The sequence below is a fragment of the Aspergillus udagawae genome (assembly GCF_001078395.1).
Source record: "Aspergillus udagawae IFM 46973 DNA, scaffold_4, whole genome shotgun sequence".
Taxonomy (NCBI): Eukaryota; Fungi; Ascomycota; class Eurotiomycetes; order Eurotiales; family Aspergillaceae; genus Aspergillus; species Aspergillus udagawae.
Window position 1 is genome coordinate 3,149,663 of NW_025091267.1, and position 16,150 is coordinate 3,165,812.

Genomic DNA, 16,150 nt, shown 5'->3' on the forward strand with positions numbered 1-16,150 from the left:
ACAAACAGCTGGCGAGAGATGCGAAATACGCCTGATAGTCACATCGTCCGCACACCATGACTTGGCTCATAGATTTGGACGAAAGGAAGGATCATTCACCATACAAAGACATAGAAAATGCTTGTCGTAGCTAGAAACATTCCCATTCACAGAAAACACACCACCGGGCAACGCGGTCGGCGAGCACGAGTCCCCTCCAGGTCCCGCGCTCGCCGATCTTGATCACCGTCTCCCACACGCTGCCATCGGCGGTGGGATCTGACGAAGAATCGTTGCTGATCATATGGTCTGCCTTGCGAGTGAGCCGGAGGATCTTGCCGGACGGCGACTGGATTGCCAGCTTGGCCGGTTTTTCCCGCCCGGACGATGACCTGGTGGACGATATGGCCGAAGTAGAGGCCGAGAATTCGTTTGAAACTGCAGAGACTGATGACCCGCCGGCGGAACTGGAAACCATACTGAGTGCACTTGCGGGTCGGGCAAAAATCGACGGCGAGACGCGCCCAGTAGGTCCCGAGTCGCTGCCGTTTGTCGGGGTAGGCAGCGAGGAAGGGTGCTGCCGCACTGCAAACACGAATGTATTGTTGACCGCAAGTTTCGCGCATTGAGGCTGTATGATGTACAGGTCGTGCCGTTGAGCATGAGGCGTCGGGTGGCGTAGAACAAACTCATATGGAGGGTTTTCGCCGGTGTGGATTATTGGAAGGGCAAGTGCCAGCGGATGGGGAATGTCTTTGCTTGAGTGCATCAGGCCCTTCTTGCCAGCGTAGATTTTGACTGTGCCTTGCCCTTCGTCACCAGGCAAAACAGCTTTCACAGTGAACCGTTTCTGACCGCCGACCCAGTCTGGCTGCACCAGGGCGCGCTTGCGAACAACCTCCCCACTCTCAAAGAAGTCACCGTCGGCATCACGAGCAAAAGCGGGCGCCTCGACCTCTGCCGCGCATTCCACGTCCGGCGGCACGAGAAGGCGGATTTGTAGAAGCTCCAGCCCCTCAATTCTGATCAGACTGGTATCATAGTCAGGAAACTGCAGGTTCATCTTGAAGTAAGGTGGGCACGCTGTAGGAAGGGCTAGTAACACATCTGGAGAGATGGGTGGGCATATGTGTTGCTCCTCTGGGTGCAATGGCACATGGGTATAACAGATCTCAAGCGGACGTGCCAGGAAATACCAGCTTTCGGCTGTTGACGAGCCACTGGTGACGAACTGATTCCTTCGCGGGTTGGTCGGGTTTGCCAATGCACAATCGATAACGCGCCATTCGCCATCCACCAAGACTGTATTCCACCAGTGGTTTGGTCGGGAAAGACTATCCAGCTCGAACAATTCACCGGGTGTTTTGAGAAACCCTTGCACTACTTCCGCATGAAGACCGACTGCCGCGCACATTTCCTTGACGAGGAACGCGACTTCCTGAGGACTTCCTCGTCTTGTTTGCAGAATACGTTTCAAGTCAATTCCGATCTCCTCCACGGGCTCGTCCCAGGCAATCTTTTCACTGACCCAAGTGAAGATAGCTCGCAATCTCTGAACATCGCTCTTGTAAGGTCGGCACACATAGCCCTGCGCAAGGCTCATCGGGTTGGTCATCGGTGGAAGGCTGTTGACAAACCGAGCACTTTTATCGACCAGGCTCAAGTTTACCGTGTTGAAGTTGGTGGGCTCGCTGATCGGCAGCCCGTCAATACTTTCATCACCTTCGGCAGTCTCGTGAAGCTCCTCCACCGCGTAGATCACAGGATGGTCCATCATCTGGCAGCGCTCGGCTCTTTCGATACGTTCGTTGCGGCTGGGCGAGCTTGCTCGATTCACGTCACGTCGAACCTGCACCCAGTCTACCGTGCCAGACCCTGCATCGCGAGCCGAGTCACGCCTAATTGGAGACATTGCCCTGCCTTTTGTGGGTGAATAGGATCCACCACCGTGTCCCACAGCGATACTGCTTCTGGCATTCGCGGCACCGGTCTTGGCTGATTCGAAGATCTTCTTGAAGAACCCATGCTTCTTCGCCTTTGGAGTGGATAGACCGCCAAAAACAGCGGTGGCTTCGCTGGAATCGGCAGCAGGATGAGACCACGGTATAGCAGACGAAGCGCCTTGCCGAGAGGTGTTGTGACTTGAGTGGTACGATATACCAGTAAGAGGTGTCTCAGGCCGAGGCACGCGTGAAACATCGCTGAAGCCTCTCGAGCGAAAGGTTTCCATGGCCGTGTTTGGTCTTTCGTTACTTGTCGTCAGGCCTCGCCTGGCGTAACTCCCTGCACTTGTTGCGCTGAACGCGCCCGCCGACGGGCCACTCATCAAGCTCTGGCTCGTTTGTTCTGTGCTGGCTGTCATAGCCGTGCTGATACTTTGCACACCGCTCGAAGAAGTCGTGGTACTGGATTTATTCGTGTGACTTCGATTCAGAACGTCTTCTCTCAAGTCCTGCCCCGACCTTCGACTCCTCAGGTATGGATACTGCGCAGGAATAGAGTTATGCCTTCCGTGGTGGGCGAGATGCTTAGGCGGCGGAGGTGGAGGCTCTTCGTCGTCCTCCGGAGGCAGTATGTCTTCTGATCCTCTGCGACTTTGTTCCTGCATCTGACGCAGCCGGCTTTCCATTCTCTGCACGTAGTTGTTTAATTGCGGTGGTCCGTCAAGGTAGTGGTCATGACCGTACATGGTATTTCGATGTATGTGATTCTCACGGAATTGATAATCCTGTTCACCTTCGAAACCAAGGGATGTCAAGGGCCGGTGACCGTGCTGCGCAGGTCTGCTGTCGCGAAGGCTATCAAAAGCCTCTGGAGACCAAGGATTATCAAATACCGGGGCTGGCGATGGTGAATGGGTCCCCCGCGACAATCCCATGTCTTCCAAGGACGTCATGACATCTTCCATCGCGTCGCGAAGAGGTGAGGGAGTGTTCCCATTGGCGTCCGAATGAGCAGCTGGAGATGGAGTCCTTGACATGGTCACGTAGCGGTCATTCATATCCAGATGCGCGGGGACACCCATGTCCATGGAAGGGCGCCGGTTCACTGCAATTCGATGCGGAGGCGGAGGCGGCGGCGGCGGCGACTCTTCGCGCTCTTGAAGCTGCAACGGGGAGATCTCGCGCGACGGAGGGCGAACTGACGGAGGTCGAGCTAGCGGGGTCTGCCTGACAGGCACCGACGGCGGCAGAAGATCCATACCATCTGGGAGGCGTGGGGACGGGGCGCGGGACGGAGGCCTGGAGCGTGAGAGACTCTCTCTGGCTGGAGCGGGACTTGGTGGTAGAAGATCGGCGACCGGCGGCGCACGGGGTGACACTCCACGGGAAGAAGGTCTATGCTGCGAGGGAGGTCTGGAAAGAGAGCTCTCGTTTTTCACCGCAGTTGTTGGTGTGCGCAGAGGTTTGACCCTCCGCATACGGCTGCCGTTTCGAGGTGGCGTTTGCGGAATTGAGCTTGAAGCTTGTGTCGTCGTTGTTGTCGCACTCCGAGCCAGCTCCGCCGGGGCCAAAGCTTCCTTGTGAGCCTGAAAGGGCTTTCTAAATACAGTCTTCTGCTTCTTCGGAGCGGAAGTGGGATTCGTGATTGGAGAGCGTCCGGCGGTAATCATGGGACTCGTCGCTCTAGGGACAGGCACGAAATCTTCGCCCAGAACCTCCACGAAATTGGATGGAAAAAGCCCGACCATGCGCCTGTCACGGCGCAAACGGCCCATCCACCATTGCCCATCTCCTGCATTCAAACACTCAATAAGATCGCCCTCCACAAAGCCGAGATCGCGTTTTGTTTCTCCTCCCCACGAGTAAATCGCACGACACCAGCACGGGAACCGCGTAGGTAGCTGAGGTGCCGCGGGCGACATTGCGGCTGGGGTGCCGGCGCAATGAAGCCCTGCCTTCGAGTCCGACCGGAAAATGTAGAAACAGCGTGTACTGTTTTAACTGGTGATCTGCAGGGTGTGCGTTAGTACACAAGAATTATGAGGAAAACGACATGTACGCTGGTTTGGAAAAGACGAACCGTGGTTCGAACCAGTAGTAACAAATGAGAGGATATTAATAAGACCCATACAAGGGAGTTCCCAAACTGTGCATGGTAGGAAAGGTATAGCCAACTATAGAGGTGCGCGGTAATAGACAGCTACCAAGGTGATTCGATGGGAGGGGAGTGAGGTAAGGATGTGATAGATCAGATCGATAAGGACAGAGATCGGAAGAATAAACAGGGAAGATGAGACAAGGAAAAGGGGTGGGAGCAGTGAATGCTGAGAGTGTACTACTCCAAGACACACACAGAGAGAGAGACGGAGGGAGAGAGAGAGGGAGCTGGCTGAGCTGAGCTGAGCTGAAGTCACGGTGAGGCCCGATGGCTGTTTTGGTGTTTACGTGGGCACCCGATTAGGCCTAGCGCAGTGTGGTCTCCGTTATCGATAAGCTTAATGTGCACGTCCTCCTCATCATTAGTATCCTTCCCAATCATCTCCCCCCAGAATGCAGGGGAAATTCCTTCTTTCTACGGAGTAATTATTGGATTTGCGCCGACCTTCTATCCGATGGCTCATCTCTCATCGGATGCACCCTATCTGATGGGTTCAAGCTGTTTCCAAGGTCTCGGAACCGAGACAGGAGCGCAACGCTCTAGATACATCTATAAAGTCGACCCATGGTTTACAGACTCCGCTTCCCGCGGGTTCATCCATGGACAGCACACTGCCGGGTTCCAATGGAGCCACATAGTGACCTTGATCGCATACCAAGAATGAGCCAGCAACGTCAGAACCAAGTGCCTGACGTACCAATCAGGACAACAGATTCGACTATTGGATAGCGAGAGATCGAAATTGACGCCTATATCCTCGATGGAAACGCTCTCGATATGGCTGTTATCCGCACCGGCCCATCTGTCACCCTTAAACGGATATCCGGGTCTAACTTAGGTGTATACGTTGGCGCCACATCGGGAGATCCACACGGTCCCTCTTCATTCACATCTACCTGATAAGGGCGCATACGCATCCCACATTCCTCGAGGATCCAGTTGCTCCTTTGAGTGCATTGGATTGCTGGACACAGTCGACCGGTAACATACGAGACCTCCCAGAAAAGATTCGCGAAGGCTCATTCAGTGTCCGATTGTAGAACGCAGCCTCCTGGTATTTGGTGTCAGCCTGAAGTGCGGCATGAGAAATCTTCACGGAATTCTATAGAAGAACTAGACAACCACAAGGTATCATTATAGCCAAGCAGTAAGTGATGGACAGTACTGAGAAATGTACAGAAAAACCCGATCAGAACGCCCGAGTATGCGAGGTCGTCACAAGATGAAAGGGAAAACAATAAGGAAATGCATCCGGAGGCAATCCTTGTAGATAATCACGAAATGACCATATGGGAAATACAGTCAGTGTTGTAGCCTCGAGATGCATGGGAACCCAATTTCAATCATCAACGGTAGATACAAATGAAATTGGCAATGGAGCAAATGCCAGATTGGTCAGGGAGTATGACACCCACGATCTTGACTACAGAGGCATCTCAGAGCTAAACCGCAATCCACTGCCTCGTCCTGAGTACCCGGAACCGTTGTGATTATTGATCCCTGGGCTGGTTGGACGGCTATTTGCCGCGGTCCATTTAGGGCTTCGTGGCTGCGTGCTCGTTGATCTGGTCGAAGGTCGGTTTTTTCGAAATTCTCGCAGCTCATCCTCCTTTCTGCGCAAGAGATCTTCGCGAGATGCGAGCATGGCTTCCAACTCTTTGACGCGCGCAAGATGTCGCTGTTCATCACTCTGAATGTTGAGTTCTCTGAGGCGGCTGGCATCGCCCGCAACCCTGCGCTTCAAGGACTCATTCTCCTCTTTAAGCAGCAGGATCTCGTTCCCAGATTGTGCAGCCACGTTGGACGCGGTCTGGTACTGTTCGCGTGTGTACTCTGCCTGCTTTGCCTCGTATTCTGCTTTTCGCTCAAGGGAAGCATTGTCTTTGGTCAGCCGACGGATCTCCTCCTGTGCTCTTTCCAATTCTGCCATGCTTCCTCCTCCGGCCTTCAGAGCTTCCCGTGCCTTTTCGAGGTCATGCCTTAACTGAGTGCGCTCATCCTTTAGTTTTATAATATCTTCCTTTTGCTTCTCGAGTCTCTGCTCAGACAAAACTTTGGTTTCCGCCAAGCGATCAAGCTCTTGCCGTACTTTGTGTAATTCATTCGTGCGGCTCTCATAGCGATGTTGGAGCAATGAGAGAATCCCTTCTCGTTCTTGTAGACGAGATTGCGCATCGGCCAAGGCTTTTTGGAGTTTGTTAAGTTCAGCTGCATGAGATGTTTTCAACTGCAGGAGGTGTGATTCCAAAGCCCGCAGATCATTATCCAATGTTTGGCTGGGAAAATTTGTGGATTCCTTCGAAGCTTCAGTAAATTGACTGGCTTCTTGAGACTCTTCAATCCTCGGCCTTTTAGGTGTCTGTTCAGTAGTATCTTCCACCTGCTGAGAGAACGTTAACGGGTCAATTCACCATGATAAGAGGATGGACAGTGACTAACGAATAAACGCTTTGGAATCTGCGGGGTAGGCAACATCGCAGTCTCGGGGTGGCTCTGGTAAGTACTTAGCGCGGAGTTGAGCTCATCGGAGCTTACGATGTGGAGTGGCTCGATGGAAGGTAAGGACCAGTAAGCATTGAAATTGTCCGAAAGGAGACTCGATATGATTTCCTCGGAATCTTCGTGAACTCCTAGGGCATCATCCTGGAGATCGCCTACCACGTCTCTAAGACGTGAGGCGTATTGAACCACTAAGCGTAGACGCTGAGGTTCTGGGTAGTTGGCAAAACATAACTGGATATGCTCGTTAGAGTTTGACACAAGCAGTCGAATCACGGGGAGGAGGTTCCCATGTCGAGCATAGGTTGTTCGCATGTGTTCGACCGAGGGACTTTTTGCGCTGAAGGAACTGTCAAGTGCGATGATTGCAGCCGGGGGTTTATAAGTCTCCATAATGCCATCGTCGATTGTTGACTGGATCCCAAAACTCAGTGATTCTTTCACCATGGAAACTTCCAAATTCGTTCCAATTCCCATCTCATGGCGAGGCCGAGTGTACGAAAGGCCCTTGCCCTTAAGAAATCGCTCAAGTATCTTCAGAGTCTTCGCTCCGTGCACCATGACGACCAAGTGCAGATCACGGCTACTAGCATTGTTGATCAGGTATCCCAGGAGTAAGAACTTCGCGCTTGAGTATTCAGCCCACGCAGCCTCCTTGGCTAGGTCCGAATCCGAGTCTTTAATATGTTCGGTAATGTTCAGATCAGGATGGGTTGAAGCATTGCTCAAACGCTCAAGTAGGCTATACATTCTGGGAATCAAACGCTCTTGCTGTTCACCATTTAGATGTTGATCGACGAGGCGGAGGGTACATTGAACTCACCTCTATCCTGGACGTTTCGGCCTGGAGCGCGAACGTTTTAAGGAACTCGTCGATGCTTTGGGCCTCGTCTTTCAATATCCGTTCATAATCATCTTTGACCCTTGAATCCATCGGTAGGGGCACGGCAAACTCTGATGGCCCAAGCTGGACAGAGCCTGGAATCGCTTGCTCTTGATGGCTGACCGTCAAGGCGCTGGGTTGGATTGTTTGCAAAATAGGTTGTTGTGGAGGACCCATTTCCGTGGGTCGTACCAGTGAGCCGGGAGCACTTAATTCTCCCTCAGCATGAGTTACGTGAGCAGCATCTTCTCTATCAACCCTAACGCTAAGAGGTGCCGTAATTTCAGGTATGAGCACCGAGGGCGATGGTTCAATATCTCCAGCCGAGGACGGAGTAACGCTAGCATCAGCGTTCAGAGGAGTTCCAGGATTGGTTTTCGCACGTATTTGAGCATGTGCATTTCGAATCTTTTCCAATGGCGTCGAACCCTCGAATTGGCTATATTTCTCCATGGTCTCCGCCAGAGACGGCGTTTCTCTGTCTCCCGTGCCGACATCCATTGCCACAGCTTCAATAGCCACGGATGCCGAGACCTTCCGTTTCGAGGGTATTGGTCGGAAGTCTATACTATGTTCAGGTGATTGACCTGTGTTCTGCGACTGATGTGAAAAAACCGTCTCCGGCACGGAGCTTACGGGACGAGCAGCGATGTTACCGGCAAGACCGGAACTTCCTGATATGCCTGGATTCGTTAGTCTGGTATACAATAATGGTAAATGTTAGATCAACAACCTGCTGACCAGGACATACCTGATGAGATCTGAGAGCCTAGGCTGCTGGAGTTAGATTTTTGACTGACTGCGATAATTGATGTCTGTGAACCTGCTGAGGTGACGCGTGTACCCTGGCTTTTTGAAATATTTGTTGGGGAGGGTGGCGTCTCCGCTATCTCGTCCACTGGTCTGTTTCGATTGCCAGCTAGTGTTTGGGAGGGAGTCTGAGTAGCGCGAATAACACTCGAAGCCACCTTAGATTTTACAGGAGAATTGGGCTCTGTGGTTTCGCCGGGAAGTCGATATCTGGACGGTATAGAGGATCTAGTAATGTACTCGAACACAATCCCAGAATGGGTTGGTGTTGTGACTAACAAAGGAGGTCTGAAGTTGATTTCTTTAGTAGCACCTGGTCGGGGACCTTTCAATCCCTGTGAGAGAGACGGCGACTGATCGGGTTGCGTTGGCGCTTCAATAGACCTAGTATTCTCCTCTAGATGTCGTCCTTCGTCGATCGGTACGAATAATGGAGAGGGCGAACGGTCGTCAGATCGCGGCGGCTTAATTCGGCTTTCCGCGAAGACAAGGCCTGGACACCCTGCGCTTCGACTTTCGGAATGGGGGTCAGTTAAATGGATGGGCGACGAATTAGCGGGACGGCTCCTTGACAGGCTGTTTTTCGTCCTCTTCTTTTCTTCCCACACTTTTATCGCGGCTTCGCTGGCGTTTTCTTTGGGTTCCTGTCCGTATGTACCCCGATTAGACGACTACCACTTTGTCTCCAAGCGCCAACTGTTTCCAGACGGACGCTTCGCCCAACTCACCCACGTTGGTGACCAGGGGCCCTCCCAGTCAATAAGGTATTGTGATTCGGTTTCGTCAAGGATGCAGTTAATGTACCATTCGTCTTCGTCTAAGCTAGAGCTGCTGTCGTCGTTCTCGTCGTCACTTGACGAGATGACATAGACTTCTTTCCACTTTTTCTTTCTCGAGTTTTCTGCAGGTTCTGGAGATGCGGGTGAAGCAGCTTTGCGCTTGCGCCACATCATGCGCGTTCAATGAGCCCAACCAGTTTGTAGGAATCCATGACGGAGTGAGATCTCTTGAAGAGTAAGAAAGATGGCGTGGTCAAATATAACAGCTAGTTGCTGAGTCAGTCTATTGTTGTAAGAACAAAGGAGGAAGCTATTGACATACCGAGCAGCAATGGGCCTTTCTGGATAGAGAGGTAAAGCGGAGTGAATTATTTAAGTATGAACAACTCGGTCGACAGGGAGCTACGCGGATGATCGCCAACACGTGATAGGCTTGCGCTTATCAGTAACCAACTCCACCCTGATAGCTTCACTGTCGCATGAAGTATAGCTTCAGAAGGTATCGGAGTTACTGCAGAGGAAATCAATACGGAAAAAGGTTCTGTCTATGCTCTATTCAGGTATGTCTACAGTTCATGTAACGTCTCTACTCTTGCCTTTCCTTCCAATCCTCATCATAATCAAAACCAAGTTCTGCGATGGATTTGACATTGCGACGCTCCTCGCCCTTCTCAACGAAGGCCCTTCTGATCTCGGGGAACTGTTGTCGCATCCACCTCTGCTTCTTTCTCCAGTAATTGCATTGCTTGCCATGGCCATTATTGGTCAGACCTTGGCGTGTTTTGGCCCTATCTGCCCAGTCATGAAGGAAGTTCATATAATCAGCATCCAAGGGAAAGTGCATCAGATGGAACTTTGTGCCATCGCCTTTTGTAGCGACAGTGGACTCCTCCCATTGTTTCATCTCCGCTATTGATGGCAGAGTAAGTCGTCCCGACCAAACTCGGGCATAGACTGCCGCTTGATTTTCCGATAACGGGAACGGAATCACTCTCTGGGGAAGGACAGGGAATACGAGGGTAGGATTGTAGATGTAGAAAAGATGTTGATAGGTATTCAGAGCCCTGCGACCATCCCCGATAACAGGCTGGTCGAGTGACGATAGGAACGGGAATGAGTATAAGTAGCCGGTACAGAAAACAATGGCATCGATGTCCATCTCAACCCTGCCATCTGCAAAGCGTACTGCTCGTTGACGAGACTCGGGCGGGAGAAATTCCACGATTTCGGGGAAGTAACTCTTGTCTGCAGAAGCAGAAGGCGTCAAGTACGACTCTGTTCGCTGAGAAACGAGCACTTTGCCCTTGCTCACCCGGTTTATTTGAGCTCCGATGTCTATCGCGGAGGCTGAACTTCCAACGACAACGACCTTTTTGTCACGAAATTGTTCGGGTGAATCGAAGTACTTGGAATGGGAAACCACGCCAGGATATTTTTTATTCCATGGTTCAATGCCTTTGATGTCGGGCAAGTATGGCACATCAAAATGCCCACTGGCTACCACCACCGCATCGTAGGTCCCAGTCTGCTTAGCCCCAGTACGCAGATTTCTTGTTGTCAGCGCCCAAGCCTTCTTTGTCGACTCTTCTAGTCTGACATCAAGTACTTGAGTTTCGAACTGAATGAGGTCTTTAATATCCTCTGCATATTCTTCCAGATATTTTTTTACTGTGGAATGATTCGGTAAGACTTGGCAGTCGGCAGGAAATGGTTTGTCAGAATACGCCATCAGTTCTTTCGCGATATTGGTATCGAGGGTGCTATAGATGGGAGAGATGAAGGTGAGCTGACGGGGCTTCTCTGTCTCCTCAGATCGATACCATATAGGCTCTTCAGGTGGTCCGTCTGGGTTCAATTGCGGCACCCGGGTCACCAGGCCTGTTTTCAAGGCACCGGGAGTATAGTTCCAGACTCCGCCAACTGAGCCTCTCTGTTCAAAGACATCTATCTTATCAAAGCACTTCTCTGCGAGGAGATATCTAGTTTATTGTAAGTAAAAGACATAAGTGATGTGACCGCAGGATGAGCCACAGTATTGGATATCCTCGTACTTTACCGCAGAAAGACCAGACGGTCCAGCACCTATTACGGCTATACGACGGACTGGCAGTGAAATCGTCATGGTCAGGGACCTTGTTTGGGTGAATATGAGATAGATCAGATTCAAGGAGCATCAGATAGACAAAGCTCTGCAGTTCGGTTTCTTGGCCGAGTGTGAGCAGGATGCTAAGTAGGACTTAGAAAGTACATCACCCGAATCTCATCGGCAACTTAGCCCCGCCGATGACATTGAGATGCCGTGATTCGGCCTTTCAGCGCCCGATAAAAGGGTTCAGCCAGATATACCTTGGACAGGATCGTTTGCACTCATCTCCTGTTATATTTAACTCCAGAGTTATTCTGTTTCAACTCAATCTGTAGCCCCTGAAGCCGTCACGAGCCATGTGATAGCCGAGTTTTGAACGATACATAAATTACGTTATCTATCGGGGTGAAAGAGCTGTCGTATGGTATTATTACAAGGAGAATACCCGCCTCAGTGATGTAACTTAGAGCCCTCCGAATCTTTACGCAACAAACACAAGAAAATCATCGTGTGCTCTGGGATCGCTGGTCTTTCAACCTCAAGCGACATCGTGCTGTTGCCCTAATACTCTCGCTTTCCTCTCTACAGATGGCTTTCTGACGAACTAGCAATTTCCTTCAACATCAAGGAAAATGCAACATCGTTGATCAAGGCCTAACCGATTCCGCTAATCCGCTCCGCGGCCGCGACGATGAACTCCCACGAACAACAGCCGATTTCTGAACCCCTACGTTCGACTGCCATACCTATTGCGCAAATCTCCCCGGACGCCGATCTGATCTTAGAGCGCTCAATACACGCGATCGTTACCCTGGTATGGCCTTATTCGTCGTCGAACAAATCTCTTAGCCTTTTGTTAGCTGAGCCCGACTTCCGCCTCCGACGGAACAATGGTCAAGTAAAAGTGGTTTTCCGTGGACGTGCTGCAGAATCGGTAGCCAAATCTCAAGTTGGGATTGGTGACCATGTTTATCTAGGCTTGGCTGGGTCAAAATTCGTGCTCAGTGAGGCAGTAGCTCAGACGCCTGGAAAGTGTGTGCCTTGGGATGTACAACTTGATGATCGCGTGCTACTTGAGGTGCGTTGAGCGCGTAGCGAAGAGGGTACAGCAGTGTAAACTGATCAGAGCTATAGATCTGGCGTTCGTCTCTACACTTCTCGACTGTGAAACTTGGCCCTTCTCCAGTTCCAACTCAGAACGCAGAAGATGCCATTGCGCCGCCAGCTACACCGATTGCTAATGGACGTGTTGAGCGCAGCAAGGCGACTTCAGCTGCTACACTCGAAGCTTGGAGATCCCCCGCCTTCGTGGAGCGAACACGTACATCATTCGGTGGTCTCGTGGATTCGGCCTATGATCCATTCGCTGAAGAAGATGGGTTTGTTCCTGGCAAAGGCCGGAAACGACCTCGTTTTAGCTTTCGAGGCGCCGATTGGCGTGTCATTGACGAACCCGCAAGTCCCGGAGAAAAAGAAGAACCAGCAGATTGGACGTGGATGTTTGAAGAAGATGGAACTCACGAGTCCGATGTTGGTGGAGAAGATCATATAGACAGCGCTACACTACCTCAAGAGATTTCCACAGCGACTGCTACGGTGCCAAATGCTCCAGAAGGCGCCGATACCGTCGCAAATGTCGGCCACGAATCACTTGATGTTGGTTTAATGAGCACAGAACGAATGGCAGAACAGCCAACCAGGCCAAGTCCTGGATTTGCTCATCCACTAAGTGCGCCTGGATTTCCCCAACACTTTGCCAGACAGCAATTTCCAGGTTCCGATTTCCAATATCCAACAGACACGCCACGTCTGTATCCTATTCCTTCTCCAGGACTGCCGATTCCATCACCACTTGTCACAAGGTCGAGCAGTGCGCATGACTACTTTCCACCTGTTGCTTCAAATGTGCAAACTTCCTTAGATCAATCCGCTGCAGAAGGAAAAGAAGTGAAGATGACTGACGAAGAAAACATCGTCATATCGAGCGTTCAGCCTGACGTACCCACGATGCAAGAGGTCCAACCGCTTGTTACGACTCCTCAGCAGGCTGCCGCAAGGGATAAATCGGGTTTAGTGTTTCAAAAAGCGTCTATCGATTTGGAAGCCGAAGGTCAAAGGGGCATGAAGGACACTTCAGCAGCCGATGCCATGCCCTTCGAGGATAGAGACCCTGCGCGACACCACGAAGATGTTGAGAAACGGATACCCAACGTCCCGCCGGTCTCTTTGGATCAGTCGTATGCGGAGAAGCCCGCCGAGATTGCGAGCCGCGATATTAGGGACGTCGCTGAGGAAGAATCAGAACAAAGCGGCATCGATCAAGAGATGGGAGAAGTCCAGGACGAAGAGAATAATGAAGGCAGCGAAGATGAGTTGGAAGAACAGTCAGAAGTGGAGTTAGAAGAAGAGTCATTTGAAGAGGAATCAGCCGAGGAGGAAGAGGACGAATTAGTTGAAGAGTATGGATATGAGGATGTTGAAATTCAAGAACACGGAAAACAACGACCACCTGATTCCTTCGGAGTCAATGACTTTCACCAAGATGGTACAAGGCGTTATGAAGATTCCGAGGTCGAGGAGATTGCGATTGGTGCCAATGGAGCGTTGGAAGACGATGATCGGTCCGGTACCAGATCTGAGCCCTTCTCGGCTGCAGAACGACGGGCTGCTGAGGAAAGGGCTCATCCCCATAATTTTGAAGAGGAGAGCGGCGAAGACGTACATGAAGGTGGTTATGAAGACGAAGGAACGTTCGATGAAGAGGACATCGAGGGTAGAGATGAGCCGGTGGAGGTATTGGAGGAAGAAGAGGAAGAGGAGGACGACGACGACGACGACGACGAAGAAGAATCGGAGCCTGAGGACGAGCAAGAGGCATACGAGGATTACTATGATGATCGTGTGGAATCTGAATCCGAGTCATATGCAGGTGCAGATTCTGCAGCTAGGCCGGAGAAAGTTGTTCATCCGGAGGTCATTGTCTTGGACAGCGACAGCGAAGACGAGGCAGTTGTCAGTGCTCCGACGCAAACTCGTACGCCATCGGCCGAATATGCTGCAGAGGGTAATTATGTAGAGTCATCTGCAACATCAGCTGAAGAGGACGAGGTGTATGACAGAAGCTCTGACGGTTCGGAAGCAGAAGTTTGGCCCGAAGATGAGCTGGCTGAAGATGACCAAACGGGGGATGACGAAGCGGAAGACGAGTCTACGCAGGATGAACTAGCCGCGCGCGATAATGCCGAAGATGAACTCATGGAGGATGCGCCTTCAGAGGAGGACTCCGCCGCAGAAGAGCGAATGGAAGAACAGGCAGATGCCAAAAAATATTCAGCTTTGCCGGATCCAGTGCAGAGCGAAGTTCAGCAGGAAGCTGATGTTGAAAACGAGTTTATCTCCGACACACGTAACGAGGTGCTACAAGCAACTTCGGGTATACCGCAAAGCCCAGAGGGTCAGGACATCGCCGATCTTCGGGTCTCTGTGGCGCAGTCTACACAAGGACCTTACACCGATTCTGAATCTGGCCCGCGGGGTCAGGATTTAGCAATTGATCCTGAGTTGTATCGACTAGGACGTACTGGCGAGAATGAAAGGCACAGTCCACAGGGCGATGCTCACGCTGAGCCAGGGCCGGAAAAGCCTCGTTTGGAGGATGAGCGTACTATGGAGCCACTCTCCGATGGCGCTGCCTCCCCCCAACCCGTTGACAGTTCTGCAGAGCTTGCATCTCTTGTCCAAGAGCCTTCACCCCAAGCTCCACTACTGGTCACTCCGGATGCTTCACAATTGACTGCGCCTAGTCATCATCTGCCTTCCCGCATTCCAATTGGTGACTTTCTACCGACACCCGAACAGACACAGGAGGTAGCCCAAGGTCTCAGTACCCAATACGATGGTAATGCCGATGCTCTAGCGCAAACTGTGTTGCAAATATCCACCACGTCCGTAGAGACTGATGTATCGTCAGCAAACGAGTCTAATGTACGAATGAGTTCGACTCTGGCCGAAGAGCAACGGCAGACGCAGACTGATGGGGTATCTGTCCATGATGAAGAGTATGCGATGTCTTCCGTTGGAGACGAAATCCCAAGTGAAGTTCATGATTGGAGGGTTTCAGCACAGTCATTGGAAAGAATGCCGTCGGTTATAAATCGTCACCATCCCGGTTTGCGAAGCAAATATTCTTACTTCGCTCCTCTTGCTACGCTTATCGACTATTACAATTCGCTGATAGATACGATCTCTGTTGTGTCCGAGGTTTCTCCAATCAGTCGGGCCACTACAGGAAAGAAGGACTTTACATTGACACTCCAGGTTACCGACCCATCGATGGCAGGCACTATCGTTCATGCACAAATTTTTCGCCCTTACAAATTTGCACTTCCTTCTGTCAAAGAAGGCGACGCCATATTGCTTCGCAACTTCCAGGTCAAAAGCTTCAATCACTCTATGATGCTTGTCAGCGCCGACACTAGCGCATGGGCTGTTTTCAATAACGCCAGCAAAGAAGCGCAAGTTGCCGGCCCTCCGATCGAACATGGCGATGAGGAAAGTGCATACGCCACTGACCTACGGCAATGGTATCACGAAGTTGGCATTGCCATGGTAGCGGATTACCAACTTCAGGCCTCGGTACAGACGGCTAGCAGAGAGGCAACGCCTGTCAGTAGTGTTGCGCACAGTGACGCGGGTAGCGTTGACTCGGCATCTCGAGAAGTACGCGGGGAATCATCTGTCTCTAACAGAGGCTCGAAACGGAGGAAATCCCACCGGAGGATAACAATTCACGAATTGAGGGACGGAAGAAGGTATGCCGAGGTCGGATCGCCGTCCGACAAAGAAAGTATACATGAACTCAGAGATGGGACAGTATATGCGAATCTCTGATTCACCCTTTTGGTCCTGATAATCTTGTGATGTATTTGGTTCGTGGTCTGGCCCTCGGTATCTATGAGGCACTAGTAGACTTTTTGGATTAATGGTCCAGATATGATCGTACTGGAAGCTGGC

The 16,150-nt window shown here is 51.4% G+C and overlaps 4 protein-coding genes across 4 annotated transcripts; 1 reads left to right on the forward strand and 3 right to left on the reverse strand.

The window, feature by feature from the left end:
* Positions 1 to 130: 130 nt before the first annotated feature.
* On the reverse strand, positions 131 to 3,844 carry Aud_006473 (putative SH3 domain protein (Cyk3); the record flags this gene model as incomplete). Its single annotated transcript, XM_043291374.1, has 1 exon — positions 131 to 3,844. The coding sequence occupies one exon, from the start codon at positions 3,842 to 3,844 to the stop codon at positions 131 to 133; it is 3,714 nt and encodes a 1,237-aa protein (XP_043147309.1).
* Positions 3,845 to 5,503: 1,659 nt separating this feature from the next.
* Aud_006474 (uncharacterized protein) lies at positions 5,504 to 9,225 on the reverse strand (the record flags this gene model as incomplete). The annotated part of the gene is made up of 5 exons (XM_043291375.1): positions 5,504 to 6,460; positions 6,520 to 7,350; positions 7,403 to 8,136; positions 8,196 to 8,916; positions 9,001 to 9,225. 5 exons carry the CDS (start codon positions 9,223 to 9,225, stop codon positions 5,504 to 5,506), a joined length of 3,468 nt encoding a protein of 1,155 aa, XP_043147310.1.
* Positions 9,226 to 9,637: 412 nt separating this feature from the next.
* On the reverse strand, positions 9,638 to 11,173 carry Aud_006475 (putative flavin dependent monooxygenase; the record flags this gene model as incomplete). The annotated part of the gene is made up of 2 exons (XM_043291376.1): positions 9,638 to 11,030; positions 11,103 to 11,173. The coding sequence occupies 2 exons, from the start codon at positions 11,171 to 11,173 to the stop codon at positions 9,638 to 9,640; spliced, it is 1,464 nt and encodes a 487-aa protein (XP_043147311.1).
* Positions 11,174 to 11,828: 655 nt separating this feature from the next.
* On the forward strand, positions 11,829 to 16,027 carry Aud_006476 (uncharacterized protein; the record flags this gene model as incomplete). The annotated part of the gene is made up of 2 exons (XM_043291377.1): positions 11,829 to 12,215; positions 12,272 to 16,027. The coding sequence occupies 2 exons, from the start codon at positions 11,829 to 11,831 to the stop codon at positions 16,025 to 16,027; spliced, it is 4,143 nt and encodes a 1,380-aa protein (XP_043147312.1).
* Positions 16,028 to 16,150: the final 123 nt, after the last annotated feature.